Source organism: Heloderma suspectum, chromosome 17, assembly GCF_057233095.1.
Source record: "Heloderma suspectum isolate Gila_16-S chromosome 17, 16-S_ref, whole genome shotgun sequence".
Taxonomy (NCBI): Eukaryota; Metazoa; Chordata; class Lepidosauria; order Squamata; family Helodermatidae; genus Heloderma; species Heloderma suspectum.
In genome coordinates, this window is record NC_139474.1 from 17,389,251 (window position 1) to 17,416,604 (window position 27,354).

The 27,354-nt window shown below is 49.1% G+C and overlaps 1 protein-coding gene across 2 annotated transcripts in view; it reads left to right on the forward strand.

Moving 5' to 3' along the window:
• RORC (RAR related orphan receptor C) overlaps nt 1-27,354 on the forward strand; it is a 94,945-nt gene that overhangs the window by 17,380 nt on the left and 50,211 nt on the right. Inside the window, exon 2 of one of the 2 annotated variants that reach the window (XM_084824162.1) lies at nt 18,911-18,940. In XM_084824162.1, the coding sequence (XP_084680288.1) occupies nt 18,911-18,940 (30 nt within the window). Of the gene's footprint in view, nt 1-18,910; nt 18,941-21,980; nt 22,454-27,354 lie in introns of those variants that run through there. The other variant, XM_084824161.1, reaches the window with a different exon arrangement.

The following is a 27,354-nucleotide window of genomic DNA, read 5'->3' on the forward strand; positions in this document are numbered from 1 at the left end:
TCTCTGGCATTTCCCCCACCCATCTTTAGAAGGGCATGTATGCCCTGGTGTATATAGTAATTAATTCAGTTTGTTTGTTGGTTGGTTGGTTGAAGCCCAAACAAGCTGAGTCACTGGTGAAACTGATCAGGGTTTCACCTGACCTGGTCGGTTTCACCGGTGTCCTGAGAGCTCAGGGAAACAACACTTGGTGAAATTAACAAAGACTTCCTTTCGTCTTGTCGGTTTCTCTGGGGAGAAGGATTCATGTAGAAAAAATTGCCAAGCCTTTCCATAGGCCAGGGTAGATGCATTGCTAGGCCTGGACACGTGGGGCACTGATCTATTTCTAAGAGTCTCCACTGATGCCAATGGAAGGGGATTTTCCCCCTAAGTTTAATTTGCAGGAGTGTGGGAGGAAAGCAGTTTTCAAGGGGGATCATAGGTGAGGAGGAATGTGTTGGCAAAAATCCCGTATCAACCCCACCCCACCCGAACATGGCAATGAAGCTTAAACATTTCAATTGGGGGTATTGGAAGGTTTTCTTCTAAGCTTAATTGCCATCCATGTCAGGGATCTCCAGGTTAACCCTGGAATGAGAGCTGGTGTGGTGTGATGGACTCGGGACTAGAGAAACCCAGGTTCTAGTCTCCACTTGGTCATGAAGTTCTCTGGATGGCTTTGGGCCAGCCACTGACTTTCAGCCTAACCTTCCTCACAGGGTTGTTGTGAGACAAAAACACAGGGGGATCGTGTAAGCCGCTTGGGTTCCTTGTAAGAGAGAAAAAAGGTGGGATATAAATGTAATAAATAAAAATCCTCCCCTCCCTGTCCACTATGAAGCCCCCACCCACCCTCATGTGGCAAATAAACATAGGAAAAACTTCCATTGGTGCCGAAGAAAGCTTTTATTGGGGGTGATCTGGTTGGGGAATAAATTGGCCAGCTTTGCCTTCTGTGTACCTTAAATAAATCCTAGTTATTTCTAAATGTACATTGTTGTTGTTCAGTCGTTCAGTCGTGTCCGACTCTTCGTGACCCCATGGACCATAGCACGCCAGGCCTTCCTGTCCTGCGTTCTCTCCCGGAGCGTGCTCAAGTTCATATTCATTGCATCCATGATGCTATCTAGCCATCTCATCCTCTGCCGTCCCCTTCTCCTTTTGCCTTCAGTCTTTCCCAGCATCAGGGTCTTTTCCAGGGAGTTTTCTCTTCGCATTAGGTGGCCAAAATATTGGAGCTTCAGCTTCATTATCTGTCCTTCCAATGAGCACTCAGGGTTGATTTCCTTTAGGATGGACTGATTTGACCTCCTTGCAGTCCAGGGGACTCGTAAGAGTCTTCTCCAGCACCACAGTTCGAAAGCATCAATTCTTCGGCGCTCAGCCTTCCTTATAGTCCAGCTCTCACAGCCATACATTACTACTGGGAAAACCATAGCTTTGATTAGACGGACCTTTGTCGGCAAGGTGATGTCTCTGCTTCTTACTATGCTGTCTAGGTTGGCCATAGCTTTCCTCCCAAGGAGCAAGCGTCTTTTAATTTCATGGCTACAGTCACCGTCTGCGGTGATCTTGGAGCCCAAGAAAGTAAAATCTGTCACTGCTTCCATTTCTTCCCCTTCTATATGCCAGGAAGTGATGGGGCCAGATGCCATGATCTTCATTGTTTTAATGTTGAGTTTCAAACCAGCTTTTGCACTCTCCTCTTTCACCCTCAACAAGAGGCTCTTGAGATCCTCTTCGCTTTCTGCCGTTAGGGTGGTATCGTCTGCATATCGGAGGTTGTTGATAATTCTCCCGGCAATCTTAATTCCGACCTCTGATTCATCCAACCCGGCATTTCTCATGGTGTACTCTGCATATAAGTTAAATAAGCAGGGTGACAATATGCAGCCTTGTCGTACTCCTTTCCCAATTTTGAACCAATCGGTTGTTCCATCTCTGGTTCTTACTGTTGCTTCTTGGCCCTCGTACAGGTTTCTCAGGAGACAGGTAAGGTGGTCTGGTACTCCCATCACTTTAAGAATTTGCCACAGTTTGTTGTGATCCACACAATCAAAGGCTTTAGCATAGTCAATGAAGCAGAAATAGATGTTTTTCTGGAATTCTCTTGCTTTCTCCATGATGCAGCGAATGTTGGCGATTTGATCTCTAGTTCCTCTGCCTCTTCTAAACCCAGCTTGTACTTCCGGTAGTTCTCGGTTCGCATACTGCTGAAGCCTAGCTTGTAGGATTTTGAGCATCACCTTGCTGGCATGTGAAATGAGCCCAATTGTGCGGTAGTTTGAACACTCTTTGGCGTTGCCCTTCTTTGGAATTGGAATGTAAACTGACCTTTTCCAGTCTTGTGGCCACTGTTGAGTGTTCCAGATTTGTTGGCATATTGAATGCAGCACTTTAACAGCATCATCTTTTAGGATTTTAAATAGCTCGGCTGGAATACTGTCATCTCCGCTAGCTTTGTTGTTACTAATGCTTCCTAAGGCCCACTTGACTTCACTCTCTAGGATGTCCGGCTCAAGTTCAGTGACCGCACTATCATGGCTATCAGGGACATTCAGATCTTTCCTGTATAGTTCTTCTGTGTATTCTTGCCACCTCTTCTTAATCTCATCTGCTTCTGTTAGGTCCCTGCCTTCTTTGTCCTTTATCATGCCCGTCTTTGCACAAAACGTTCCCTTGAGATCTCCCATTTTCTTGAAGAGATCTCTAGTCTTTCCCATTCTGTTGTTTTCCTCGATTTCTTTGCATTGTTCATTTAAGAAGGCCTTCTTGTCTCTCCTTGCTATTCTCTGGAACTCTGCATTCAGTTGGATATATCTTCCCCTTTCTCCCTTGCTTTTCGCTTCCCTTCTTTCGTGAGCTACTTGTAAAGCCTCATCAGACAGCCACTTGGCTTTCTTGCATTTCTTTTTCTTTGGGACGGATTTCGTTGCTGCCTCCTGAACAATGTTATGGACCTCCGTCCATAGTTCCTCAGGCACTCTGTCTATCAGGTCTAATCCCTGAAATCTATTCCTCACCTCCACTGTATATTCATCAGGGATATGATTTAGGTCATACCTGAACGGTTTAGTGGTTTTCCCGACGTTCTTCAATTTAAGACGAAATTTTGCAAGAAGCAGCTCATGATCTGAGCCACAGTCAGCTCCAGGTCTTGTTTTTACTGACTGTATGGAGCTTCTCCATCTTTGGCTGCAAAGGACATAATCAATCTGATTTCGATATTGACCATCTGGTGATGTCCATGTGTAGAGTCGCCTCTTGTGCTGTTGGAAAAGAGTGTTTGCTATGATCAGCATGTTCTCTTGGCAAAACTCTATTAGCTTTTGTCCTGCTTCATTTTGTACACCAAGGCCATGCCTGCCTGTTATCCCGGTGATTTCTTGACTTCCTACTTTAGCATTCCAATCCCCTATGATAAAGAGGACATCTTTTTTTGGTGTTAGTTGTAGAAGGTGTTGTAGGTCTTCATAGAACCGATCAACCTCAGCTTCTTCGGCCTCAGTGGTTGGGGCATAGACTTGAATTACTGTGATGTTGAATGGTTTGCCTTGGATTCGTACTGAGATCATTCTATCGTTTTTGAGATTGTACCCCAGTACTGCTTTTCCCACCCTTTTGTTGACTATGAGTGCTACTCCATTTCTTCTAAGGGATTCTTGCCCACAATAGTAGATATGATGGTCACCTGAATTAAATTCGCCCATGCCTGTCCATTTTAGTTCGCTGATTCCCAAGATGTCGATGTTCAATCTTGCCATCTCATGTTTGACCACCTCCAGCTTACCTTGATTCATTGATCTGACATTCCAGGTTCCTAAACAATATTGTTCTTTACAGCATCGGATTTTCTTTTCACCGCCAGACACATCCACAGCTGTGTCCTTTCGGGTTTGGCCCAGCCGCTTCACTCTTTCTGGCGCTACTTGGAAATACCCTCTGCTCTTCCCCAGTAGCATATTGGACACCTTCCGACCTGAGGGGCTCATCTTCCGGCGTCATATCTTTTAGCCTTGTGATACGTTCCATGGGGTTTTCTTGGCAAGAATACTGGAGTGGGTTGCCATTTCCTTCTCCAGTGGACCACATTTTGTCAGAACTCTCTGCCATGACCTGTCCGTCTTGGGTGGCCCTGCACGGCATAGCTTATGGCTTCACTGAGTTACGCAAGCCCCTTCGCCACAACAAGGCAGTGATCCATGAAGGGGAAATGTACATACCTAGATATAAATTAGCACGGGCAAGTTTTATACAGATTCGTGTCCTATGGGGCCTGAATGTTTTGAGTGCCTGGGCCAGAGTGGAGTGGGACTTCTGGGGAAGGAAATTGTATTTCTGGCAGGTGGAAAGCAGGTAATGCACAAAGCGGGGAGTGCGAATCCCACACTGTTAGCCAGTTGAACAGTATGGCACCTTTTGCCCCGCTTCTGGTGGTACAGAGACAGAACTCCAGGGAATTAGGGGGTTGGACTCGATGGTCTTATAGGCCCCTTCCAACCCTACTATTCTATGATTCTAGGGTCAGTACCTAAGGTCAGTAGGAAGTCCAAAGTCCAAAGAAAGGGAGTTCCAGAGAAGAGCCGTATTATCAGGGAAATGCAAGGCTGGAGTCTGGGGGCCCAAATGATGTTCCAGTGCTGTGCCTAGAATAGAAAGTCTGAGTCTTCAGAGCCCCCTGGTTGCCTCTCTACTCACGAGAACAGCCTTTATCCCGGGTATACCCTTACTCACGAGAAGCCCTTCTCTGAGCCTGAACCTTTAGACGTCTGTGCTCCTTGGAGACTAGGTGGCCGCTCAGCATCTGAGTCTGAGAGGGGGCTATTGATGTCAGGAGGGGCCCCTCAACACCAGCAGCTCCCCCACGATTCTTGGCTATGGGGGCTCCAAATTATCCTCCAAGGAGGAGTCTTCCAGAGGGTGCGTGATGCTTCTGAATTGGTTAGGGGGTGGCTTTCCGTCAGTGCCAGGTGGTGGAGACCCTGGGTGTCATGCCCTCCGGGGTCACCGCCTCCAGGGAAGCTCCTCTTCCTCTTTGCTGTTGCTGCCCCCCACTCCCTTGCCCTGTCTCTCTGGGCCCGATCTGCACCACCGCCCTGAGGGAGAAGGCAAGGCAAGTCGGGCACGGTTGCTCCTTTGCCATCTGCCTGTCCCGAACCACTCTCTTCGAGATTGCAGGTGGACCGGCAGCGACAGCCAAGGATTTTGTACCTGGATTATTTTCATCTTGCTCTTCTCTGTCTTGCAGACACAAAATCTGCAGAACTGTGAATTAAGCACCATTTTTTTAAAAAAGAAAATCAAAATGGTTAGGGAAGTCTGTTCTACTCCCAACTAGCAACTGCTCAACAGGGTCTTGGCAGAGAGAGATCTATCACCAGTACCTGGTCCCTTTTTACCTGGAGCTGCCATGAGATGAACCTGGGACCTTTTGCAGGCAGAACCTGGGACCTTTTGCTCTACCATAGCTTCTCCCCCTCCCCAGAAAATGTTGGGGGATCAGGGTTAAGGAGGGGCTAAGCTGGGGGGTTTTGAGGGGGATCAGAAGGGAAATGGGGGCATCATGTCACTATTTGGGCAGCGAGTTCCTAGCCGTGGGGGAAGAAGCAACAGTCAGTTGCCCTCAAACATCCTGATATCTCCACCCACAGAATGCAGCTACTTCTGCATCGCTTTGTACTTGATCAGGATGGGTGGACGTGTTTTTTACAGAGGACCATCCTCTCTTTTGAAGATGTCCTCTGTTTGACGGGCTGTCTCCTCCGAGTCTGGTACAAAGACACAGAACCATCTGAGGAAAGAGCCAAAGGGCTTCGAAGTTGCCCATCAACCGACTGATCAAGGCACGTAGCTCACCTGGTTGCAGTCTTGCCCGCCGTGGTGAGATGTACTGTATTTCTCTTTAAATTAGAGAAATGATTTCCAAATTTGCATCGATGCATATAAATTAGCTCATGCAAGCTGTATGCCTTTCGGTGTCGTCTCTTCTGTGGGGGTGATGCAAGCCTCTTTTTTGGCCATTCACAAGTAACCACCTTAAGGGAGAAGAAGCTGGGGTGGTGGTGGGGGTGTCCTTTGGGCTACGGCTTTGGGAGGGAAGTGGCAAAAACAGGCCGTGTGTGCATGAGAGAGAGTGAGAGAGCTGAGAGCTCAGCTCAGCACTGTGGAATTCCGGGGAAGATTGCCATGGAAATCTTGGCTGTTGAATGCTCCTCATTTCAAGAGGCCTGGGCGAAAAGCTGTGGCAATATTTTATTTTATTTTTTATGCTTTTGTTGAAAGCTCAGATCCCAGAATTGCAGCAGCTGGAAAGGCCGGTTGGGGCGGGGGGGGGGGAGATTTAGGAACATAGGAAGCTGCCTTCTACCGAGACAGATGCTTGGTCCATCTAGCCCAGTTTTGTCAACACTGAGTGGCAGCAGTGGCTCTCCAGGGTTTCAGGCAGGATTCCTTCCCTGCCCTACCAGGAGATGCTGGGAATCGAACCTGGGACCTTCTGCCTGCAAAACAATTGGCTTTACCACTGAGCTATGGTCCCCGGGACTTCTAATGCGAGAGGAGCTGGGCTTTGACCCTGCCTTGTCCCTGTGCTCCTCTCAACCTCAGACACCTTTTTCCCCTGACACCAGCTCAGGGAGAGGCAAAATGTGCTTTGCAGACTCTCAGAGGTACCCTTGTCATTACACTCGGTGGGGGGGGAGGGGATCAGGAGTTGTAACCCAGCCCTGAAAATAGGCCCCAAGACTAAACTGGGATAAGTCGGTCTTGGCACAAAGGGAAACCAGAGACGGTGCGTGCATGAGGGGGGGCTCAGATTTCAGGCTTAAGTGCAGTGGTGTCCGATTTCCCTTTTTGAACCTCATGGCCACAGCTGCGTGCTCCCTCCGCAGGTGGGGAATGGAGGTTCAGCCACAGAGGGGTGCATTCCCAGGGCTGGCGTCACAGGGCGGCATGGTCAGGCACCTGCCAAGGCCCCCCCCCAGCAGGGGCCACTGACCAGAGGCCCCTGGAATTGCTCCTCCTCTCCCCCATTGCAACCCGCTTGTTCCCCTGCCTCTCGCTCCGGCCCAGGCAACGGAGCAGGCGAGAAAGGGGAGCAGGAGATGCCCTGGCCTGCGCACTCCCTGGCTCTCTGCCTGCCAAGCAAGCAAGAGTTGGCACTGCTGAGAAAGAGGGGCAAGCTGGCGACCATGGCGGTGAGCAGGCAGATTCGCTGAAGGACGGGGCCAGTGAGGATGGCTTACCCAAGGGCCCTCCAAAACCTGGGGCCCTGGACTGCACATACCCCCCGCATTTCTCCCAACCCAACTCACCCACCGGCTCAAAATGGCAAGTGAAAAAGTGGGTCCCTGGCTCCCAATGTCCTCACGGGCTCTAATATGAAGTTCCAACCTTGCAGAATTGAAAACAAGCCCAGGAAGCCAGGATCCCTCGTCTCTCATGAGCACGGACTACTGGGGCCATTTTCCATATTTATCTTTTCCACTTCAGTAGTCTTACTTTATTCATTTCTTTTTTTCTCATCTAAGGGCTGTGACTTATTTAGGTGTCAAGCTTTTGGATCAATTAAAGAAGGGTTGCAGGGCCTCCAGCCTGGGGACCAAATCCAAGGTTCTCCAGATGGCCACACCCCTTTCCTCTGGCCACACCCCTTTCCTCTGGCCACACCCCCTCCCCTCTGGCCACTTACCTTTTCCGGGTTTCCCAGCTTTCCTGCAGTTTCTTCCCCATTCCAAATGGCTAAAATGCCTCTCCTGAGGCTTCGTTCCTGGCAGGAAGAGCTTTAAGCTAAAATAGGCTGTTTTGGCCCGCCCCTTTTTCCTTTGGCCCCGCCCACCACGGGAAGGTGGCCCCCGAGAGCTTCTCTGACATGGAATTTGGCCCTCTGGCTGAAAGAGGTTCAACACCCCTGGATAAAAGAATCTAAACAAAGGGAAATGAACATATGAAACCTGACCGAGAGGCTGATTGAATGTGCCTCTTGGCATGTGCAGAGTGCACACCCTCCCCACGGCGTAATCCAACCAGATCAAGTCTAGGCAGATTTACCAATGAATGTGGAAGTACGATATTCATGTGGAAGCGAAGGATCTGGTATCTCTGGCAGAATTCTTGAGAATCTCAGCTTTCCTTGTGAAAAGCCAAGGTGGTAGTCCTTATGGATGCAAAGAAAACAGAGCGCCTTCCCTTGGCAGTAACTTCTGTTGCCTCTACTGCACTCATCTAGGAGGAGCTGTGGGCAAACTTTGCTAAGATCTCAGAAAGCAGAGGATATGCTGAATAAAAGGTTTCCGGTAGTTTGCATAATTTTTATACCAGTTGCAGAACCGAGTTTTTCTTGATGCATTAAAAAAAAAAGGTGCATAATTCAAACAGATAAAGTGTCCTGCCCAAGGCCAAAATGCAAAGTCGGTGGCACAGCGCCAGGGGGGTTAGAAATTATAAGGGCTACTCCCTCCCCTTCCTCCACGTCCACTCCCCTTATCTGGCCTTATGGAGGCCGTGGAGAAAGCATGGCTATTTATAAAGGGGGGATTATGAGCCCAGAGCCGATTTGCTGCATCTTACAAAGACCCTCTTCCTGTTTTTGGCCCTCTCGCTTTTGCGGGGAGAAATTAGCCCAGGGAAAGGAGTTTACTCGGATTTGAGGGAGGGGGGTGAGAAAAGAGATAAACATACTCCCCAGAAATGTTCCCTCAGGTGAGAGGTTTAGATTTCTGTTGACGTAATTCAGGCCAGGAGTTTTAATGCAGGCTAAGCCACCTTACTAGCTTTGCTCCTGGTGGTTTCCTCAACTCGGGTTTACGCGCCGGCTAAGGATCTGCCGCAGGAGTCCTCCTCGAGGGCCCACCATGAAGATCAGTGGGGATGGCTTGCACAAGAGAAAGGGCCTTCTTTGTGGTTGGTCCCTAATCTAAGAGTTAACATTTACATGCTAGTTTACACATTAATCGTCCCTCTTTGGGGCAGCTAGAAGGAAAGCTGTTTTGCATTAATTAAACCCAAACTCTTTGCTCTGCCCATGTCCCCGAGAAGACCCTCACCCACAGAAACTGAAGCCACGCCCCCTTTTAGCAAAAGTCCTGCCTCTCAGAAGAGGGAGGGGCTTGTCTACAAGCTCCTTGAAGGGAAAAGCCTGGGCAAAAGTTCCCAACACCCTGCCACTCTCTAGCGTGGCCAATAAATGGAACGCAGGGCGGAGCTATGCAGATAAAGGGATGGAGCTATGCTGATGGGAACAGGACAGGGTCTTAGTGGTTGGAGGTCACCATAGAGCAGGTTCTTTTAGCCCCTGGTCATGCTAAGTGGCAATAGGAATGTAGGTAGAGCTTTAGGCTGGATGGCACCGAAGGCCTGTTGAACCCAGCATCCTGTTTCCAACGTGAGGCAGCTTTTCAAAAGTCCGCCAGCCTTGTAGGAAGGCATCCTTGCTGGTTTCTCCGGAGCGTCTGTCCTGAAGAGGTATACTGCTCCTCCGTGTGGAGGTTGAATTTCACGATCATGGCCATTAGCTGGAAATAGAGGGATTTTTGGAAACCTCTGTTGGACGCCAAGCGTGGTCATGTACTCCTCCAAATGAAGACCTTGTACTGAAGCATTTTAGGTGTGTGTGCGGGGGGGGGGAACCTGCCCCCATCCCCAACCCTGGGCAACAAGGGTCCTGTCGGCACGGGTGAGGTGCCCCTTTCGACGTTGAGACACCTCGCACTGGCAGCCACGGGGCCAGCGAAGCACGTTTGGCTAGCAAATACATCGCAGGGGGCTGTCCGTGCGAGACAGTGGCCACCCCTGCGAGCGACCCCGGCCCCCCCCGGCATGAAACACTGCTGCATTTGGAGCACTTGCCACTAGCTGGCACCTCTTGCACCAGCTACCCCTCTTGCACAAGAGCAGACTTTACGCTGCGTCTTTGGCAGCCGGAATCCCGCAAGGGCCGCGTGCCTCTGGCCAGCGGAGGGCTGGAAATCCAGGGCTGCTTGTCTAATTACCGCCCTGCCGCGCGGAAGAGGCCCCCTCCCTTGGCACGCGGGCAAAACCTCTGCCGATGAAGCAACCTGCTCTGACAGGGCGTGGGGGGGTGTACATGAGTGGTTATATAATCTTCTTGCACAGGTGAGGGCGTGTCGGTTGCCGTCAGCCAACCTGGGTGTGTCTTTGCGTAAGCCCAAAGCATCTCTGCTGAAGGGGGGGGTGCCTGTGTTATACACACCTCTGAGCATGGAAGGAAGCAAATTCAAGACCTTTCCCGCATCAGTGCATATCTGCTTTTGCCTGTCACCACCACGCATGCACGCGCGCACGCGCACCCATCTAGGATTCTGTGAAATGGTTTCCAGGTCAAAGGGGATAGGGAACTCCCGTTGAAACATAGGCCATTATTAATGTTTTGTTGTATTTTCAACTGGCCCTTCCTTCAAAGGGTGGATCTGGCCCACCTCGGGTCCCGATCTGGCTCTCACGGGTGCCCCAGTTTTCCGTATACCTTCCCCCAACCGCCAATGGGCGGTTTCTTGGCTTTTGTGCCATTTTTCCCATTCCAAAAAGCTCGAAATGCCTCTCCTAAGGCTGAGTTCCTGGCAGAATAAGAGCTTTAAACTAAAAGAAAGAAAGAAAGAAAGAAAGAAAGAAAGAAAGAAATGCTGGCACTTTTTTTGGTGTGTTCTTGGCCTTTGCAAGCAGCCTGCAGTCATTGGCTTGGCTGCTATGATGTCACAGGAGCTTTGGGTTCTGAGCTGTCTTGAACGCCGCCTCTGCCTCTTGCACAATCCGCTTGGGACCAAGTGCTCTGAAGGAACGGCTTCACCCGTGCAATCCTGCCCGTACGCTAAGACTGCGATGGGACTGCAATGGGGGAGCCTTTGCCCCAATGGACCTCCCCCCCCCCGACAAGGAGAGCAGATGGGGGGCAGCTCTGGAGTGAAGAATGGCGGGCGCTCAAGAAGGACCCCGAGGTAGATCTCAGCAGCTAAGAATCAGCTTCAGGGTTCCTCCTCGAAGGCCCAGTGAGCTTGGCGTGCACAAGAGAAAAGATCGGCGAGGCTGCCGTGCACAAGAGAAAGAGCTTCTTTGTGGCTGGTCCCCTAATCGCTGAATTCTAGCAATTATTTCCACTGGTTCGTCTGTGCATATCAATTAGCAGGTGCAAACGTTACGCAGGTCTGCGTCCTGTTTGGTCCACGTTGGGGGTGCTGCGTAAATGGTCACCCCAGTAATGGGAGGGGTTGTTGTTGCTGCTGCTATTATTATTTACGTTTTTATACCGTCCCATAGCTGGAGTTCTCTGGGCGGGTTACAAATATTAAAAACCATTAAAGATGCAGCCTACAAAGTTTAAAAACCATTTACATAAAAACCCACAAACAGACAGTACACGCGGTGACAACATATATCTAAAAACCACTTCAAGCACTCTGCCAGAGACATAAGACGAATCTGGGAGCTGATTAAAACTCATCATATGCTGCCAAATGCCTGTGAAAAGACGGTCTTAACCTGGCGCCGAAAAGATGACAATGTTGGCACCAGGCAGGCCTCAGTGGGGAGATCATTCCAGAACTGGGGGGCCACCACCAAGAAGGCCCTCGTGTCCGGCTTGTGGGCTTCCCGTTGGGGCACCTGGGTGGCCGCTGTGGGGAAACAGACTGTTGGACTAGAAGGACCTTCAATCTGATCCAGCAGAACTCTGCTGATGGTTCTTATTTAGACAAGCGTGCCGGTCAGGGCTGCCACATGGGAGAGGGGTCTCCTGTGCATACTGCCGTGGGCTCTCTGCAGCCATGTTGCTTACCAGAACCCCCAAACACATGGGTCCTTGTATGGGGCCATGGCAGGTGCCCCCACCACGCACAGTGCCCCAGGTACCTCAAACCAGGCATGCTGAACGTCTTTCACCTATTGGCTGAATTCAGAGAAGCTCTCAGGGGCCACATTTGAGTGGTGTGGGCAAGAAACAAAGGGGACGGGGGCTAAAGACCAGCATGTTTCCCCTTAAAGCTCATACTGCCTGTACCAGCCTTAGGAGAGGCATTCCAGACTTTTACAATGAGTAAAAAAAACACACCAAAGCTGGGAAACCAGACAATTGGAGGTCAGGGGAAAGGGGGTGTGGTCATCTGGAGAACCTTAGAGGGCCCAATTTGGCCCGCAGGCCTAAGGTTCACCACCCCTGCCATAAACCCTCTGGGTGGGCCTGGTGCCAGTTTGGCCCTGATAGTCTGTCTGTCTGTCTGTCTATTACATTTATATCCCACCTTTTTCCTCCTTAAGGAACCCAAGGCGGCATACGTAATCCTCTCCATTTTAGCCTCACAACAACCCTGTGAGGTAGGTTGGGCTAAGAGTCTGTGACCGGCCCAAAGTCACCCAGTGAGCTTCCATGGCTGAGTGGGGACTAGAACCCGGATCTCCCGGCTCCCAGTCCAAAACTCTCACCACTATACCACACTGGCTCTCATTAATATCGGCAGTGTTTTCTATTTCCCATACACACCCACCCACCCCAAATGTTTTGAGGTCTGTTCCTACCCAACAAGCCAGGTGCGTTTTAGGTCTTTCGTATTGTCAGGTATTCTGTGTTGTTGCACACGTCACCCAATGAAAACAGGGGCCAGGCGGGGGTGTAAAAATGGAATCGGTCGCCATTCGTGGAGCCCCCAAAATGGAGCCAGCAGGGTCCCTCCTAACTGTCCAGGGTGGAGAGTTGCAAAGCTGTTTGGAGTATTAGGGAGTGTGGCATGTAAACCTTATGGGGCAGATGATGCATCGTGTGGACATCGTGTATAACTGACCCTCCCCTCTCCCCTCCCCGGGCTACTTGCAAGAAAAAGCCCTCTTTGGGGAGGTGGGCAGTTATTTGCAGTGGCGAAGCAGCAAGAAAAGGTCTGCTTAACCCTCTCCCCATCTCCCGCTTTTCTGCCACAACTCTCCCCTGGGCTGCTTTCTCTCTCCGCTCCAACCCTTGTTCAAACCCCATCAGGAAGAAAAGGGCATAAGGAATTCCAGCTGAAGATCATCTGGAATGCGTAAGGAGCCCAGTGGCTTTTCCACTGGAACTCCCCAAACCTCTTCCCTTCTTGAAAGGTTCCAGACAAGAGCGGAGGTGGTGGGTGAAGCAAGAGAAGAAAAAAAGAGAAAAGAGAAAAGCAACCAGCAGGAGAATAGCTTAAGCATCCTTCCTTTCTCCCTTCCCTCCTGCTGCTCTGGCCCTACAAATCTCCCCCCTCCCCGAAACCGCCCCCCGCTTCCCTTTAGAAGGGGGCCGCCCAGGTTTTGGGCGTGGTGTTCAGCTGCCACGACGACTTCCCCCAGTTTGTGCTGTTGCGGGGAGATTCGGCAAAGTCAACACGATGGCGTACCGCACCCCCGGCCGTGCTGCGTTCCGCTTGGGGCGGGGAGGCGCCCTGCACGTGGCTCAGGCCACCCGGTCTGGGGCGCCGGGATTTTTTGCGAGCCCCAAGATTTGAGCCCCAGGCAACGCTTTTATGGCTGTCTTTCTCCCCCTCTCCCCTTTCCCCTGCTTGGTATATAAACGGAAACCAGCTGGGATCCTCCACCCCAACACCAGCCTCATCCTTGTGCCAAGCCATCGATTCCAGTTTGGAACAGCAGCCCTACCCTCCTGAAGGGAGGCCGCTGCCGCTGAGTCAGTGGCGTCTATCGCTCCCCGAGCGCAGAGGGAGAACTGGCGTTTCAGGGCCCTTCAAGAGGGGAGGGGGGGAAGCAAGGAGAGACGGAGAACTGGCAGGGAGGGGATTACCATTTCCCCCCTAGCCGTCTCGTACCCCTTCCCTCCAGCCTCCCCCTTCCTCTTCTCCCGTTTGGATCGGGAGAAGGGAAAACCACTCCCCAGCTGGTGTTGGCTCAGTTCAGCTTGCTTGAGCGCCTTCCTCCCGCTGAGGACTGGAATGCTGCCAAGGCCTGGTAGCTGAGTTATGTAACCATGGAGTTCAGGCGAGGACAGGCGTTGTTGGATCTGGCCGTGACTCCCCTAGCGACAGCACACTTCCTTATTTAAACCTCTTCCACACACAGGGGGAGAGAGAGAGAGGCGAGTAGAAGGGGGGATTTGAAGGGGAGAGAGGGCTTGTTTAGAGGAAGTGGGGCCGGTTTCAGCCCTAAATCAGCACTGTCTTTTCACTCACCCCCTCTCTGGTTTGTTCTAAGCTTTTTTTTTTTTTTTGCTGATAGGTTTCTCGTAAGAAATGGATTTCTCATCAGAAATTCGGCCAGCAAGAACGAAGTGGAAAGAGAGGATTTGTTTCTCCCTCTTTCTCTCTCTCTTTCTCTTTCTGGGTGACTTTGGGCTAGTCGCTGAGTCTCAGCCTAACCTTCTTCACAGGGTTGCTGTGAGGATAAAATGGAGGAGGAGGAGTTCAAAGGAAGCTGCTTCAGGTTCCTTGCAAAAGGGAAAAAGGCAGGCGGTAAATAATAATTTTTCAAAATGTTGGAATGCAGCATCCCGTGAAAATGAGGGGCAACCAATTTAGGATGCAAATGATCGGAAATGGACGGACATCGACCGCAGTTTGCGTTTGAGTCCGTGTTCGGTCTGGAAGGTGCAAACTAGGTGAATCCTGATCAGAAACGAACTGAAACGAATTTCTCATACATCCGTACTTCCAATGTTCCTGCTGTTGGGGAGAGGGGGAGAAAGACAGCCATATAAGTGTTGCCTGGGATGCTAGACTAGGCAGACGCAAAAAGAGATTCAGTGCTTATAACTGAACTAACCTTCTGCTCTTTCCCGGTTTTCTCCCTGCCTCCATTTCCCTCCCTCTGTAGTCTCCCTTGGGTCAGTTTCTAGATTGTGATGCCTTTGGGGCTGAGATCTGTCCCCTCGTGCTTTCTAAAGTGACACACATGTGGATGGTGCTATATAAAAAATATAATGAGAGGGAACACATCCTTTATTTAAGAATCCCTTTAGGACAAAGCCATTAGCGATGAACCCATTCACAGTCATCAGAGAGCAAATCCATAACACTGCTGTGTGACTTAATTTCCGGACCGTCTTCCTGTACCAAAATGGAATTAATGTGCGTGTACCTGTGTTTGCTCAGAAATGTTTTCTCTTGGCCATCTCTTTCTCTCTCTCCTCCTCCTCCTCCTTTTTCTCTTTCTGTTGACATCTAGATTGGAAGTTCCTAGAGGGCAGAGACCTCTCTCTTTTTTCTCTCTCTCCCGCTTTTGAATCTCTGCACTCTGACGAAGCTGTAGAAATAACCACTACGATGATGATTCGGAGGCCAAATTAGCCCCTAAACATACAGTCATCCTACAAGGAGCTGGTAATAGAAAAACACATAGGAGTGGGACAGTTTGGTTGCCATGTTTAGAACTCTCTTAATAAGTATGTACAAATCTGAATTTAGGTGGAAGCAGCAGCAAGATGATCAGCCTCTATTCCCCCCACCCTCCCAAAAAAAACATGGTGTGATTCAAACGTGCCTGGGATGACCATCTCTTTCCTTCAGAGTAGAACCTGAATTACAGGGCCGGGGGGGAGGAGTTACTGTCTTTAGAAGGTTATAAGGGAGGGTGGCATGATTTGGGTAAAATTGGGGTGTTGGGATGGAACTTGCAGAATTCATTCACTACTTGTGTTCAAGGTCTGAGCATCAGATTCTTTGGCTCAGCTCCAGTTTCAATGAAGCCCTCTGTACCCTTCCAGCTAAAGCCCCTTTTCTTGCTAAAGGACCCTTCTCTGATACTGAAGGGGATATATTGCCAGCATGACTAGTTGTCATGGGTCTCCTGAAACTCCATGAATTTATCTAATCTCAATTTAACGCCGTCCAGGTTGGCGGCCCTCACTCCATCTTGTGGTGGTGAGTTCCACAGTTTAACTGTGGCCCGTGCGTCTTCCTTTTGTCTGTCCTGAATCTCCCACCATTCAGCTTCACTGGATGTGACCCCACTGGGTGCTAGTTAGAAAAGGAAGAAGAAAGGAAGAAAAGTGTCTCCTTATCCCCGGCCCTCATCGAACACCCTGAGCACTGCAAAACACGAACCCTTGCTTATGTTGCTTGCAAGCACACTGCAACAAAATGTTGCAGTACACAGAAGGCCATGCTCTTCTCCACAATACTCCATTATGTCCCTGCTCCCACCATGTTTTCTCTCCTCCCCCACCCCCACCCCACCCCCAGTGGCCACTGAACATGCTCAGCTCTCATAGGGACTGTTCAGGGGGATGGCAGTTCCCCCAGCCCTTCAAGGTTTCTTCCTAAAACTTTTGTTTTTGTTACTTCTGCTAACATGGGGTTCACCTCCCTCTCCTGTGTGACTGGTGGTGTTGGCTACATAAGGAATGACACTCACTGCCTGATCATTGGAAATAGAGGGAGTCATGGTGGTGCTACAGCACCGAGAGGAAAAGTAGCTTCTCTTTAAATATCCAGATGCTGGGTGGAAAACAATTTTTTCAGCAAGCCTTTGGGTCTGCGTGGGGGTGTTTTTTTGGCATTTGCTGTGCTTGGCTTTCATCCTACAGTTTTGGATTTGGTTTTAAGTGCTGCTGTCTTAAAATGATTTGGGTATTAGGATGAGTGTGTATTATTCATATTTTTAGTTTTGTAAGCTGCTGTATGTTTTGCTGGACAGAAAAGCAAGATAAATAAATACATGAAATGGTCACTCTGAAGAACTCATACAACGCATTCCTCCCCATCTCTACTGGGGGGGGGGGGAGAGAGAGAGAGAGAGAGATCTTTTATTATTTAAACCAATGGTTACAACAAGCATACAAAAAATATAAATACACAAAACAGACAAAACTTATATTACATTTTGATTCATTCTGCAAAGTCAACAAATTTACTCTATAACTATAGTTTACTCTGCTGACAGCCCTGCCTGCATCGTCCTCCCCCTTCCCAAACCTCTGAGCTTTCAGTAGATACTCTTTTGCAAAGTCCCTGTGACCATGAGGACCAGAAGCTTGTGTGTGTTTCAGATTTGTTGTTTTTATAAAAGGCAACAATTGCGGTTCTCGGGAGGCCAAGTTCCGCGTTGGATCACGGATGTGCAATTTTGACAGCTCATTTGCGAAGTCTGTCCATGTCCTTCAGGACTAGCAGCTTCATTTTTTAAAAAAATGGGAACAACTGGGGTTCTTGGGCTACTGTGCTCTGTGCCATGTGTTTGCGGATGTGCGGAGAGCATCCAGCCGTGGTTATAAATAGCCCTGGAGATAAAGGGGTGAAGACAAAGAGCAGAAATAGTTAATCGGCTTTGTCCCGACTTAGCCACCATGGTGGATCTTTCGATTAGCTCACAAAGGCAAAATCCTCGCTCGGGTACGGCCTACAAGGTTTTTCTCTCTCGTTGCGTCTCAGTGGCTTTCTACGCTGTTTATCTGTGACGGTTGGATCCAGGGAAGTGATTAGTTCAGCCTTCTCCAACCTGGTGCGCTCCCGACATTTTGGGCCGCAACTCCCAAGATTCCATGTTGTCTGAGGCTGATGGGATTTGGAGTCCACGACACCTGGAGAGCACCCAGCTGGGGAGGCTAGAAGGAGCTGGATTTAACCAGCCTTGCCCTTTGTTCATTTAAATGTAAGTTAATAGTTTGCACATAGAATGTTGCGAACTTCTCGAATTAAAAATATAAATGCAAACGCAGAAAGGGACTCTGCTGAGGGAAAACTGGGACTAGGCAGATGGCCTCTTTTAAAACTTAGTTTTAATGTTTCGCTCTGTTCTTATTTATGATTTTTCTTTTCTGAATGCTTGTAAACTGCTTTGGTTGGTTCCAGAAGGGCGGTGTAGAAACACAATAAATATATATTTTTTTATTTTTTTTACTGCAGATGAGAGGATGTGTTGCAACTGAACTCTTTCGCTTTTTAGCAAAGGATGATTGATGGGTTAGAGCCTCTTGATCAGAAATGTAAGGCTGGCTATTTTGTCCCGTTTCTCTCCCTCCACCATGAAACTAAAACAAGACAAAACTCAGATTTCTGGGGGATTTTTGGCTCCCTCTTGTGGCCAAAAGATTAGGCTGCAACACTTCAACTTCCTGTGCTCTTTGCCCTGTAAAACAATTGTCTCATCTTCCCCCCGCCGCCACTCCCCCAAGTAATTTTGCCTAGGGATGTATGGATTCTGTTAAATCCGTTCCGTCTGTCTTTTGTAGATTCTCAGGCATCTTTCTTTCTGTCATCCGCTCATCGACAGAGTCGGATTTTTAAAACCAGAATTTTGTTGTGCTTCTGCTAATTCACATTAGCGCAAGTGCATATTAGCGCTACTGCGCACTTGCGCTAATGCGCTAATGCAGATTAGCGCAAATTCCACACACGCACACACACACACCCCCCAAAGTGACAGATTGGTGGGCAGAATCCGGGTGACTCGGAAAAAGTGGTTGGATACGCAGGTTGGATTTGTAGAAATGTGAACTCCTTTCTCTGACATGGGGTTTGCCATGTCAAACCCCAACTCTTGACTCCATTCTGCCACAGCAGACCTCTGCTTCTTCACTGAGTTGTTCTCACCTTTCTTTTTTCTCTGTCCCTCGGCCATCTAGCCTCACACCTCCCATCCCTTAGCCTCTTCTACCTCTTGAATCTCGCTGACCACACAGCACCTTCCTTTCCATTTAACCACCATCCTGTCTCACGTCCTTGTAACCCTGTGCAAATTTCTTTCCAACCAAACTGTCCTTTCCCCATCCCTTGGAGGAGCTGGGCCACTCACTCATATTCCATGACTGAGCCTTACCTTTCACCGTTTGCCGGCGTTCATTCTGTGACATCACAGCAGCTTGGCCAATAAAAGGCCAGGGATGTGGTCTGAGAGTTTCACAGTAGCATCTATGAAAAATAGTGTGTGGGGGGATATCCATCCAATGGTTAATGTTTGCTTTTGCTCATTTATTCCACAAAGAAAAGAATTTATTTTAACTCTCCATCTCCCTTGATTTCAGGCTCTGCAGCAATGAAGAAGACGCATACGTGTGAGTACAATGTCTTGATTTTTTTGGTTTCGTTTGGAGGAGGATGGCTTTTATTTTCAGTGGAATGAGTCCATGAAGTTACGAGATCTCTCTCCCACCCCTCACTTACACCCCCATCTCTGAGGGGGTGCAGGCAACTGTTTTACCCAATAGCAACTTAGCCTGGTGGTGTGTGTAACCGCTTGGCAAGCTGGTCTTCTGTGGCCCCAGAGTTCAGATCAGGTGCAGGAGATTGGGGGCTTTTGCTCAGGGGTAAGGCTTGCATCTTGCATGGAGAAGTCCGGTTGTCTTCTGTCTCCAGTTGCAGAGGTTTGGGATAGCGTAGCTGGCAAAGGATATCTGGCTCGGGGTCTGGAAAGCTCTTGGCAACCTGGAGCGAGTGGTGCCCAGCCTGGCGGCCCCCTGTGCTAAGTGCAGCTTATTTGGCTTGTGTGACTCCCGCCACTTTGCAACGCTGGCTCTCACCTCCTTTGCAGTCAGCGGCTTTCAAGCATGAACAGGTGGCACAGATGCACAGGAGAGCTGCAGTCATCCAGGCACACCTGGGCACACGCCAGCAAGCGGGGCACGAAATCGCCTTCCCAGTGAGGCTAGAGCTATGGACTGGGACTGGGGGAAACCCAGGCTCCAGGCCTCACTCGGCCATGCAGCTCACTGGGTGGCTTTGGGCCACCCACTGACTCTCAGCCTGGCCTACCTCACAGGGTTGTTGTGAGGATAAAATAGAAAGAGGGAGGAAGATCATGTATGCCACCTCGGGCTCCTGGGAGGAAGGGTTGGGTATCAATGTAAGGAATAAATAAATGTTTGACAACAGCATATCTGGTATTTGGAGGTGCGCTCCTTCCGACCATACAGAACCCGTCTTGGCCAATCGACCCTCCATGTATTTTCCCAATGTGTGAGTGGCCACCATGGCCTCTTGTCTTTGCAAGTTCTGCCGTCACGCACTGAATCAAGTTACTTCCTTTCATCAGTCATGCACCTACTTTTTTTCCACATTCAGTGCCTCTGTGGGTGAGGAAGGGGGCACGCCTGAGGCCGGGGTGGGGGGAGAGGTAATTTCCCCTCTATTTGGTGCCTGGAACACTTCTGTGTGTGGTACAACCCCATCCTGCTGCGTGCAGCACACCGATGAGCAGAACGTTTTTCTCTACCCGTCGCTTGACGTGCCGCGGTTGGAATTGCCGGCCCCTCAGCGAGGGGCCATACGTGGAAACGCAGCGTCTTCTCCATGCGTCATGGCTTGCGGTGGCGGAACGACCCCGATAAAGCAGGCAGGGAGAGTTGAGTCTTGCCCATGTATAGCCAAGATCTTTCGGAAAGGAAGGGAAAAACCACCATGGCCCCAGATGGACATCTCCCAAATTCTCCCGAATGCTGTTTGTGGATTATAGAATTGGATGAATCCATCATCGGCCTTAGAACCGATAAGCTGACTTTTTTTAAAATTACATTTAAATGAGCGTATTTAACGGAGGACAACGGATGTCTTGAGTTACTGAAAGCAATGTAGGAGAACATGCCATTTAGTCACGTAGAAGTACTGGCCGTTGTTACCACCATCGTTAAACACACCAGGGCTGAAAAAGAAAACGTCTCTTGGCGGAAGTGGTTTCAAAGGATAGACACGCATTCCCTGAAGCAGCGGTGGGCTACGCGCAGGATACAAAATTCACAGCGGGGAAAATATCAGCAATAGGGATGTCCATCACTTGGAAATCTGGCCTTTTGGGGGCTTGACAGAGTTCCACAGGGTACCCACCTCAACTTGGATTTGCGAGCTGAGCCACAGGGTTTCCTCAACTCCGGGGACTTCTTGCAGATTTTTTTGGTATCGGACGCAATTTGCACAAATAGAGATTTGCGCAAATTGCAGCTGTTGTTGGTGTAAATTATAGACGTACTTCATGCGCTCTGCGCAAATTTGCGCAAAATTCGGCCATAATTTGCGCAAATAAAGAAACACGGAAAATCCACTAACTGGCCCGACTCGGTCTGCAGTGAGCCGGACCAGTTAGCAGAAAATGGACCAAAGTCCGGGGGGGGGGGGTGTCGAACTGACGAAAACATGTCAAGCTCCACCCCCGCAAATGGATTCCTCCAACATCCCTAATTGGCTGTCTGCCAACCGCTACAGAAAGGTAAAATGGACAAATTTAGCTTGAAAACAAGCAAAATGTGTTCATTTTACCCCTCCATAATGGTTTGTTACTGAAATTTGGTGGCAAACTCAAAAAGAAATTGCCACTGGTGCCGAATTCGGGGATGCAGCAGCAGGAGTGCAGCCTGCTGGGGCGATCCAAGGGTCAAAAGTCTCTTGCTGCAACCGTTCGAAATACCCCTCACCAATTAAAAATGTGTTCTTTTATTATTGAATTGTTTGTTCACTATTTAATTGCCATTCATTCTGAGCAGCTTAGGTTGCATAGAATTTTTTTTAAAAACAACAACAACACTGAGCGGTAGTGTAATTCCATTGACTAGTCAGCTGCAGTTTCAGTTGATTAATCTAGGCAGTTTCAGTTGATTAAATCTATCTTTAAAAAAAAGCTCACAGCTCCGCTTCTCTGGGTCTTGGTAGTGACTGTGTCTGGGTATGCACCGGGAATTGGTGGGAATCATCAGACCAAGCTGATGATTGGTCCAACCCTACTATTCTATGATTCTATGATAAGCAAGACCAAAAGTCAACTAGTCTATGCACTCCATGAGACATGGTCCCCAGCTATTCACTCCCAAGCCCCAACACAGCTCAATTCGTGCAGTTGGTGCCTAGAAGCAGAACGTCTTCAGATTGCTCAAAGCAGCGAGCCAGTCTGCATTCTACAGCTGAAAGCTGTTCTTGCTGGAATCTCCCAAACTCCGTGGGAAGCGGGGAGCTCAAGCTGGCTGGAGCCAGGATTCCCGGCTTCCGTTCCCACTACATGTTTAGGGGTGTGCCTTTTGGGAGCGTTTGGGTTTGGGAGTCTTCTCTTGGTGGCTGCCTCCAGAGTGGGACCTGAGTGGGACTTCTCCTTGAACTTGAGCATTTCCAGCCTGCAACACCAATATTGCTTGTGAGCTCTTTGTCAGATTTAGACCCTCTCACCCCTTCCCCATTATGCAAGTGGAAACTTTTATTTTCTCTCTCTCTTTCATTCTTTCTTGTGGCCGCTTTGTTCTTTTTCTCTTTTTCGTTTTTTGTGGGTTTGGAACTTTCCACCTCACTGTTGTCAGTTTCTCTCGTCTTCTCTCCCCCCCACACACACACACACTCCACCTTCCCCCACCCCAAAAAACAACCACTGGAGTTTCTGATTGGCCGACGGCAGTGCCATTCTTCGGATGCCCTGTGTCAGCTGGATGTGCCCTTACTGACGCTGGGTATTTTAAAAAAGGAAATTGGACCCCTCCGCCCCACCCCAAAGCCACTTCAGCTTGTTCATTGCAGCTGGTACCCAGAGCAGAGCAGGTGTTGCTGGATCAAACCACTGGGAGCCCCCTCCCCGCAGGCCGGTGCCATCATGCGAGGTACGTGGGGGGGGAGATGTGGGGGATATGGAGGGCGCTCCTTGGGACCACCAGTGCACGGGCCCAGTCCAGCGTTCAACAGGGCCCCAAGAAATGCAGAGGAACCCTGTTCCTGCTTTCCACAGAATGCCCAAGAAGAACGAGGTTGGATGTTCCGGGTTAAGGGGTGCGTCGCACAAGGCCCCCCGCCCAAAAAACCCTGGAGCTGATACTGTGCGCGTAGCTGAGCTTCTTGCCTTGGAGAACCTAGTGGGGAAACGGCGCATTTCGATACATTAGTAATGTTTTAGTTCCAGGCTTGCCGAGGCCGGCCTTAACGTGAGCCAGGGTGAGGCGACCACCTTGGGTGGCAGATGCTAGGGGTGGCAACAGCCATCTTCTGGGGCTGTTCCTCCCTGTTCCTCCCGTTCCGTTGGAGGACAGACTTTTGTTTGCCACGCCACCTGTCCGAAGCCCCTGAAACTACCCCGCTGCCTCAGGTGTGGTGGCAAATACAATCCCCTTGTCCGTGTTGAAGCCAGCCCAGGCAGCTTCTGTTCATGGGAGGAAGAGGGGGCACCATTTTGTTCTGAGCCTCAGGCAGCAAAATGCCTTGGTGGTGTCCTAGGCACTGTTCACATTTCCAAAGCGGCATGGCCCCAAGTGGTTGTTGTTGTTGTTAAAAAAGACCAGGAGTAACAGGAATGGATAGAGGAGGGTAGAGCGATGGGACATGGAGTAGGAGGGAGTCATAATTGGTAGCCGTGAAAAGCAGCGCAATGTTGTCGGAAGGGGGTGTTTGCACACGCGATTCTTTCTTAGAAGCCCCACATCTTTCGTGCTGCTGTTTCTCGTAAGTCAACGCAGCCGTTGTTAAACCGATGGGCACAAGATTCGAGACAGACAGAAGAAAGTATACGATGATGCCCAGCATGGAGAGAGTGGAAAGAGAGAGTTATCTCTTCCCCCGCCCCCTTGCCCTCTCTTGTCATATCAGAAGTCAGGGGTTGCCCAGTGAAACCGATGGACTCGGGTTCCATACAGACAAAAGGAAGCCATTCTTCATGCGGTGCGCTGTTAACTTATGGAACTCAGGGCCACAGGATGTGGTGTTGGCCGCTAACTTTTAAATGGCTTTCAAAGGGGATAAGACAAATTAACGGAGGAGAGGAGTGGTCTGTGAAAAGGCCATGGTAGCTAAATGGAATCACCAGTTCCAGAGACAGTGTACGTCAAAAGAGTTGTTATTGTCTCCATTTCTTCTCTTTTCTTTGCAAATTAAGCTTCAATATATTCAAGCGTTATATGTATTTTACTGTTACTGCGGATTTTCCCTCACACACTGCGAAATCTGTCTGTGCCTTTCCCTCGGATTGAAACCCCAAAGGTCACCTCTCGAGAAAAGATGAAGCTATGCCTGCTCTCAAGTCGCTCATGACCTCTACACATTTGAATCTGTTTAATTAATAGCTTAACCACCGTAAGCTTTCAAGGCCTCATTTTATATATATATTTATTTGTTATTTTATTCATTAATAATACTTCTGTACCACTTAATATAATAAAACCTCTAACCAGTACATGTATCAATATTAAAACTCACATTTAAAGGACACTATTAAAAACAAGTACAGTAGAAATACAAGGAACGGTTTATGATTGATTGCGAAGCCAGAGAAAGCCTGGGTGAACAAGTGCGTGTTCAGGAGGCATTGAAAACATACCACATTTTCTGCCTCCCAAACTGCACAGCGGAGGGTTTTCCAGAGGTTAGGTGCCACCACGGAGAAGGCCCACCTTCGAGATCTTACATGGTGGCATTCTGTTGTTTGCGGAACAAACAGCAAGGGAGAGATGCATGGATTTTAATTGGAAGGTTGAGATTCTTCTTCGATGTATCTTTTTCTAAAACCATTTTGAATACCCAAAGGACCATCACCTGGAAGATGGCAGAGATTTCTTCTTTGCTGCTCCAGAGGGAAGGATTTAATTAGCTTGAGTTACAGGAAGGTAGATTTTGGTTGAACATTAGGAGAAAGTTTTTGCTGGTGCGAGCTGTTTGACAGTGGAACCAGTTACCTAGAGGGATGGTTATAGGTTTATAGGTAGACTTGGCCGAATCTCTGTTTCAGTTTCCCCCTACATTCAGGTTTGGGGTTTTTTTTAAGCCTCATGTTCTTTCCTACCCATTAATGAAGGGATTTGTGAATTCTGGTATATTTTTATCCAGAACTGAACCAAACAACATTCTCATCCATCTCTTTCAGACAAATTAAATAGGCACAGCTATTCACAGCATGGGGAGAACCATGCTGTACTCCCTGCCTGATAGCTTTTAAAGGCGAGAGCTCATCAGAAAAGCAAGAGAGAGAGAAACGGGAACCCTGATGCAGCACCGCAAATGTGGTTGAGTACACAGGGATTCAAACCCAGACTTTTTAGAGCTCAGCATCCAAACCCCTTTGCCTGGATGGATGAATCTGTCCATTTTGGTTTCTCCCACGTTCAAACTTCTTGAATCTCGAGTTCGTTCATCCCCACTCCTGAAGAAATGTGTGAATTTTGGCACATTCTTATTTTAAAGAACAAAATTCTCGGCCATTCCTGGTTACGGCCTCTTCCTCTGTGTAGGTCTTCAAGCAAAGAGTGGACAGCTATCTGTTTAAACAGCTATTTGTTTAATATTGTGAACCGCCAAGAGAGGTTTTTGTTATATTCAGCGGTATATAAATGCCACAAATAAATAAATCTCTTTGGGATGCACTAGATTTGCATTTCCCTCATCGAGCAGGGCTTTGGACCAGTTTGGAAGAGGTCTTGTAGGATGTGTCTGTGCTTTGCTGGTATTCCCGTACAAGCAGAACTGTGGGGGAAGGAAACTATTAATAATGCTTAGCTAGCACTTTTTGAGTCTTTAAAAAAAAAAAAGTATCTCATCACTTTAAGAAGGATGCGGACAAGCTGGAGAGGGTTCAGAGGAGGGCAACGAGGATGACCAGGGGACTGGAAACAAAGCCCTGTGAGGAGAGATGGGAAGAACTGGGCATGTTGAGCCTTGAGAAGAGGAGACTGAGGGGAGATAAGATAGCACTCTTCAAGTCCTTGAAAGGTTGTCCCAGAGAGGAAGGCCAGCATCTCTTCTCCTCCATCATCCCAGAGTGCAGGACGTGGAATAATGGGCTCAAGTGACAGGAAGCCAGATTCTGTCTGAACATCAGGAAAAACTTCCTGACTGTTAGAGCAATACGACAGTGGAACCAATGACCTAGGGAGGTGGGGGGCTCTCCCACACTGGAGGCCTTCAAGACGAGGCTGGACAGCCACCTGTCAGGGATGCTCTGACTTGGATTCCTGCATTGAGCAGGGGGTTGGACTCGATGGCCTTGTGGGCCCCTTCCAACCCTGTGATTGTGTTCTGTGATTCCAACTTCATAAGGTGGTTTGATGATCTACACCATGGTAGACAGCTGGTGTCCCTCCAGATGTTCTAGGCCAGCAACTCCCATCAGCATTCCCAGTTGTGAGGCAGGCATGATGAGAGTTGTAATCCAAGAACATCTGGAGGATCACCCCTGATTAGGGATGGGCAAATGAGCAGTGTTCAAGATGGTTAGGATTCTCCGAACATCTCCGCGCAGCTTGTCTCATGCCCGATCCGTGTTCGGGTTTGCGAACAGTGCTTTCTCCACGCAAACAGGAAAATCGCACAAATTGAGCAGCACTCAAATGTGAAATTTGCACACATTTCCCCAAATTGGCCCAGATTCCCTAATTTGCGAACTTTCCTCCACTGACTCAAGCAGGGCTTTCCATTTGCTGGGGATAATTTGCTGAAATTAGGAAATTTGTGTAAAACCAAACCGGATTGGGCAAATTGAACGCGAGCATATGTAAGGCAATTTGTGGACATTTTCAGTGGACGCATGAAAATGAGAGGAAAAATTAAAATGATTTTCTTCCAGCAATGGATAATGGAAATGTTTTCTGTTATTCAGTTAGAATCATAGAACCATAGACGACTAGGGTTGGAAGGGGCCTATAAGGCCATAGAGTCCAACCCCCTGCTCAGTGCAGGAATCCAAGTCAGAGCATCCCCGACAGATGGTTGGCTGTCCAGCATCGTCTTGAATGCCTCCAGCGTGAGAGAGCCCACCACCTCCCTTGGTAATGGGCTCCATTGTCGTATTGCTCTAACAGTCAGGAAGTTTTTCCTGATGTTCAGCCAGAATCTGGCTTCCTGCAACTTGAGCCCATTATTCCATGTCCTGCACTCTGGGATGATGGAGAAGAGATCCTGGCCTTCCTCTGTGACAACCTTTCAAGGACTTGAAGAGCGCTATCCCATCTCCCCTCAGTGTTCCCTTCTGCACACTAAACATGCCCAGTTCTTTCTTATAGGGCTTTGTTTCCAGTCCCCTGATCATCTCTGTTGCCCTCCTGTGAACCCTCTCCAGCTTGTCTGCATCCTTCTTAAAGTGTGGTGCCCAGAACTGGACACAGTACTCCAGATGAGGCCTAACCAGTGCTGAGTAGAGGCGAACTAGGACTTCCCGGGATTTGGAAGCTATGCTTCTCTTCATGCAGCCCAAAAGAGCATTTGCCTTTTTTGCAGCCACATCACATTGTTGGCTCATCTTCAGCTTGTGATCAACAACAATTCCAAGATCCTTCTCGCTCGTAGTGTTGTTGAGCCAAGTGTCCCTTAGAGTTCTTTTTCTCTTTTCCCCCACACCCCCATCCATGAACTTTTGCTGGGGTTGTTCTTGGCAAATCCTGCCCCAGGATAATTAGAGGGGTGTGGGCACCTGACCCCCCGCCTGGGTACCAAGATGCCCATCGGGTCTGAATACCTGAGTTTGGAGGGTTATATGGAGGTATAGACGGCTGGGTAAGACACTCTCATTGGTAGCGCCATGTCTTTA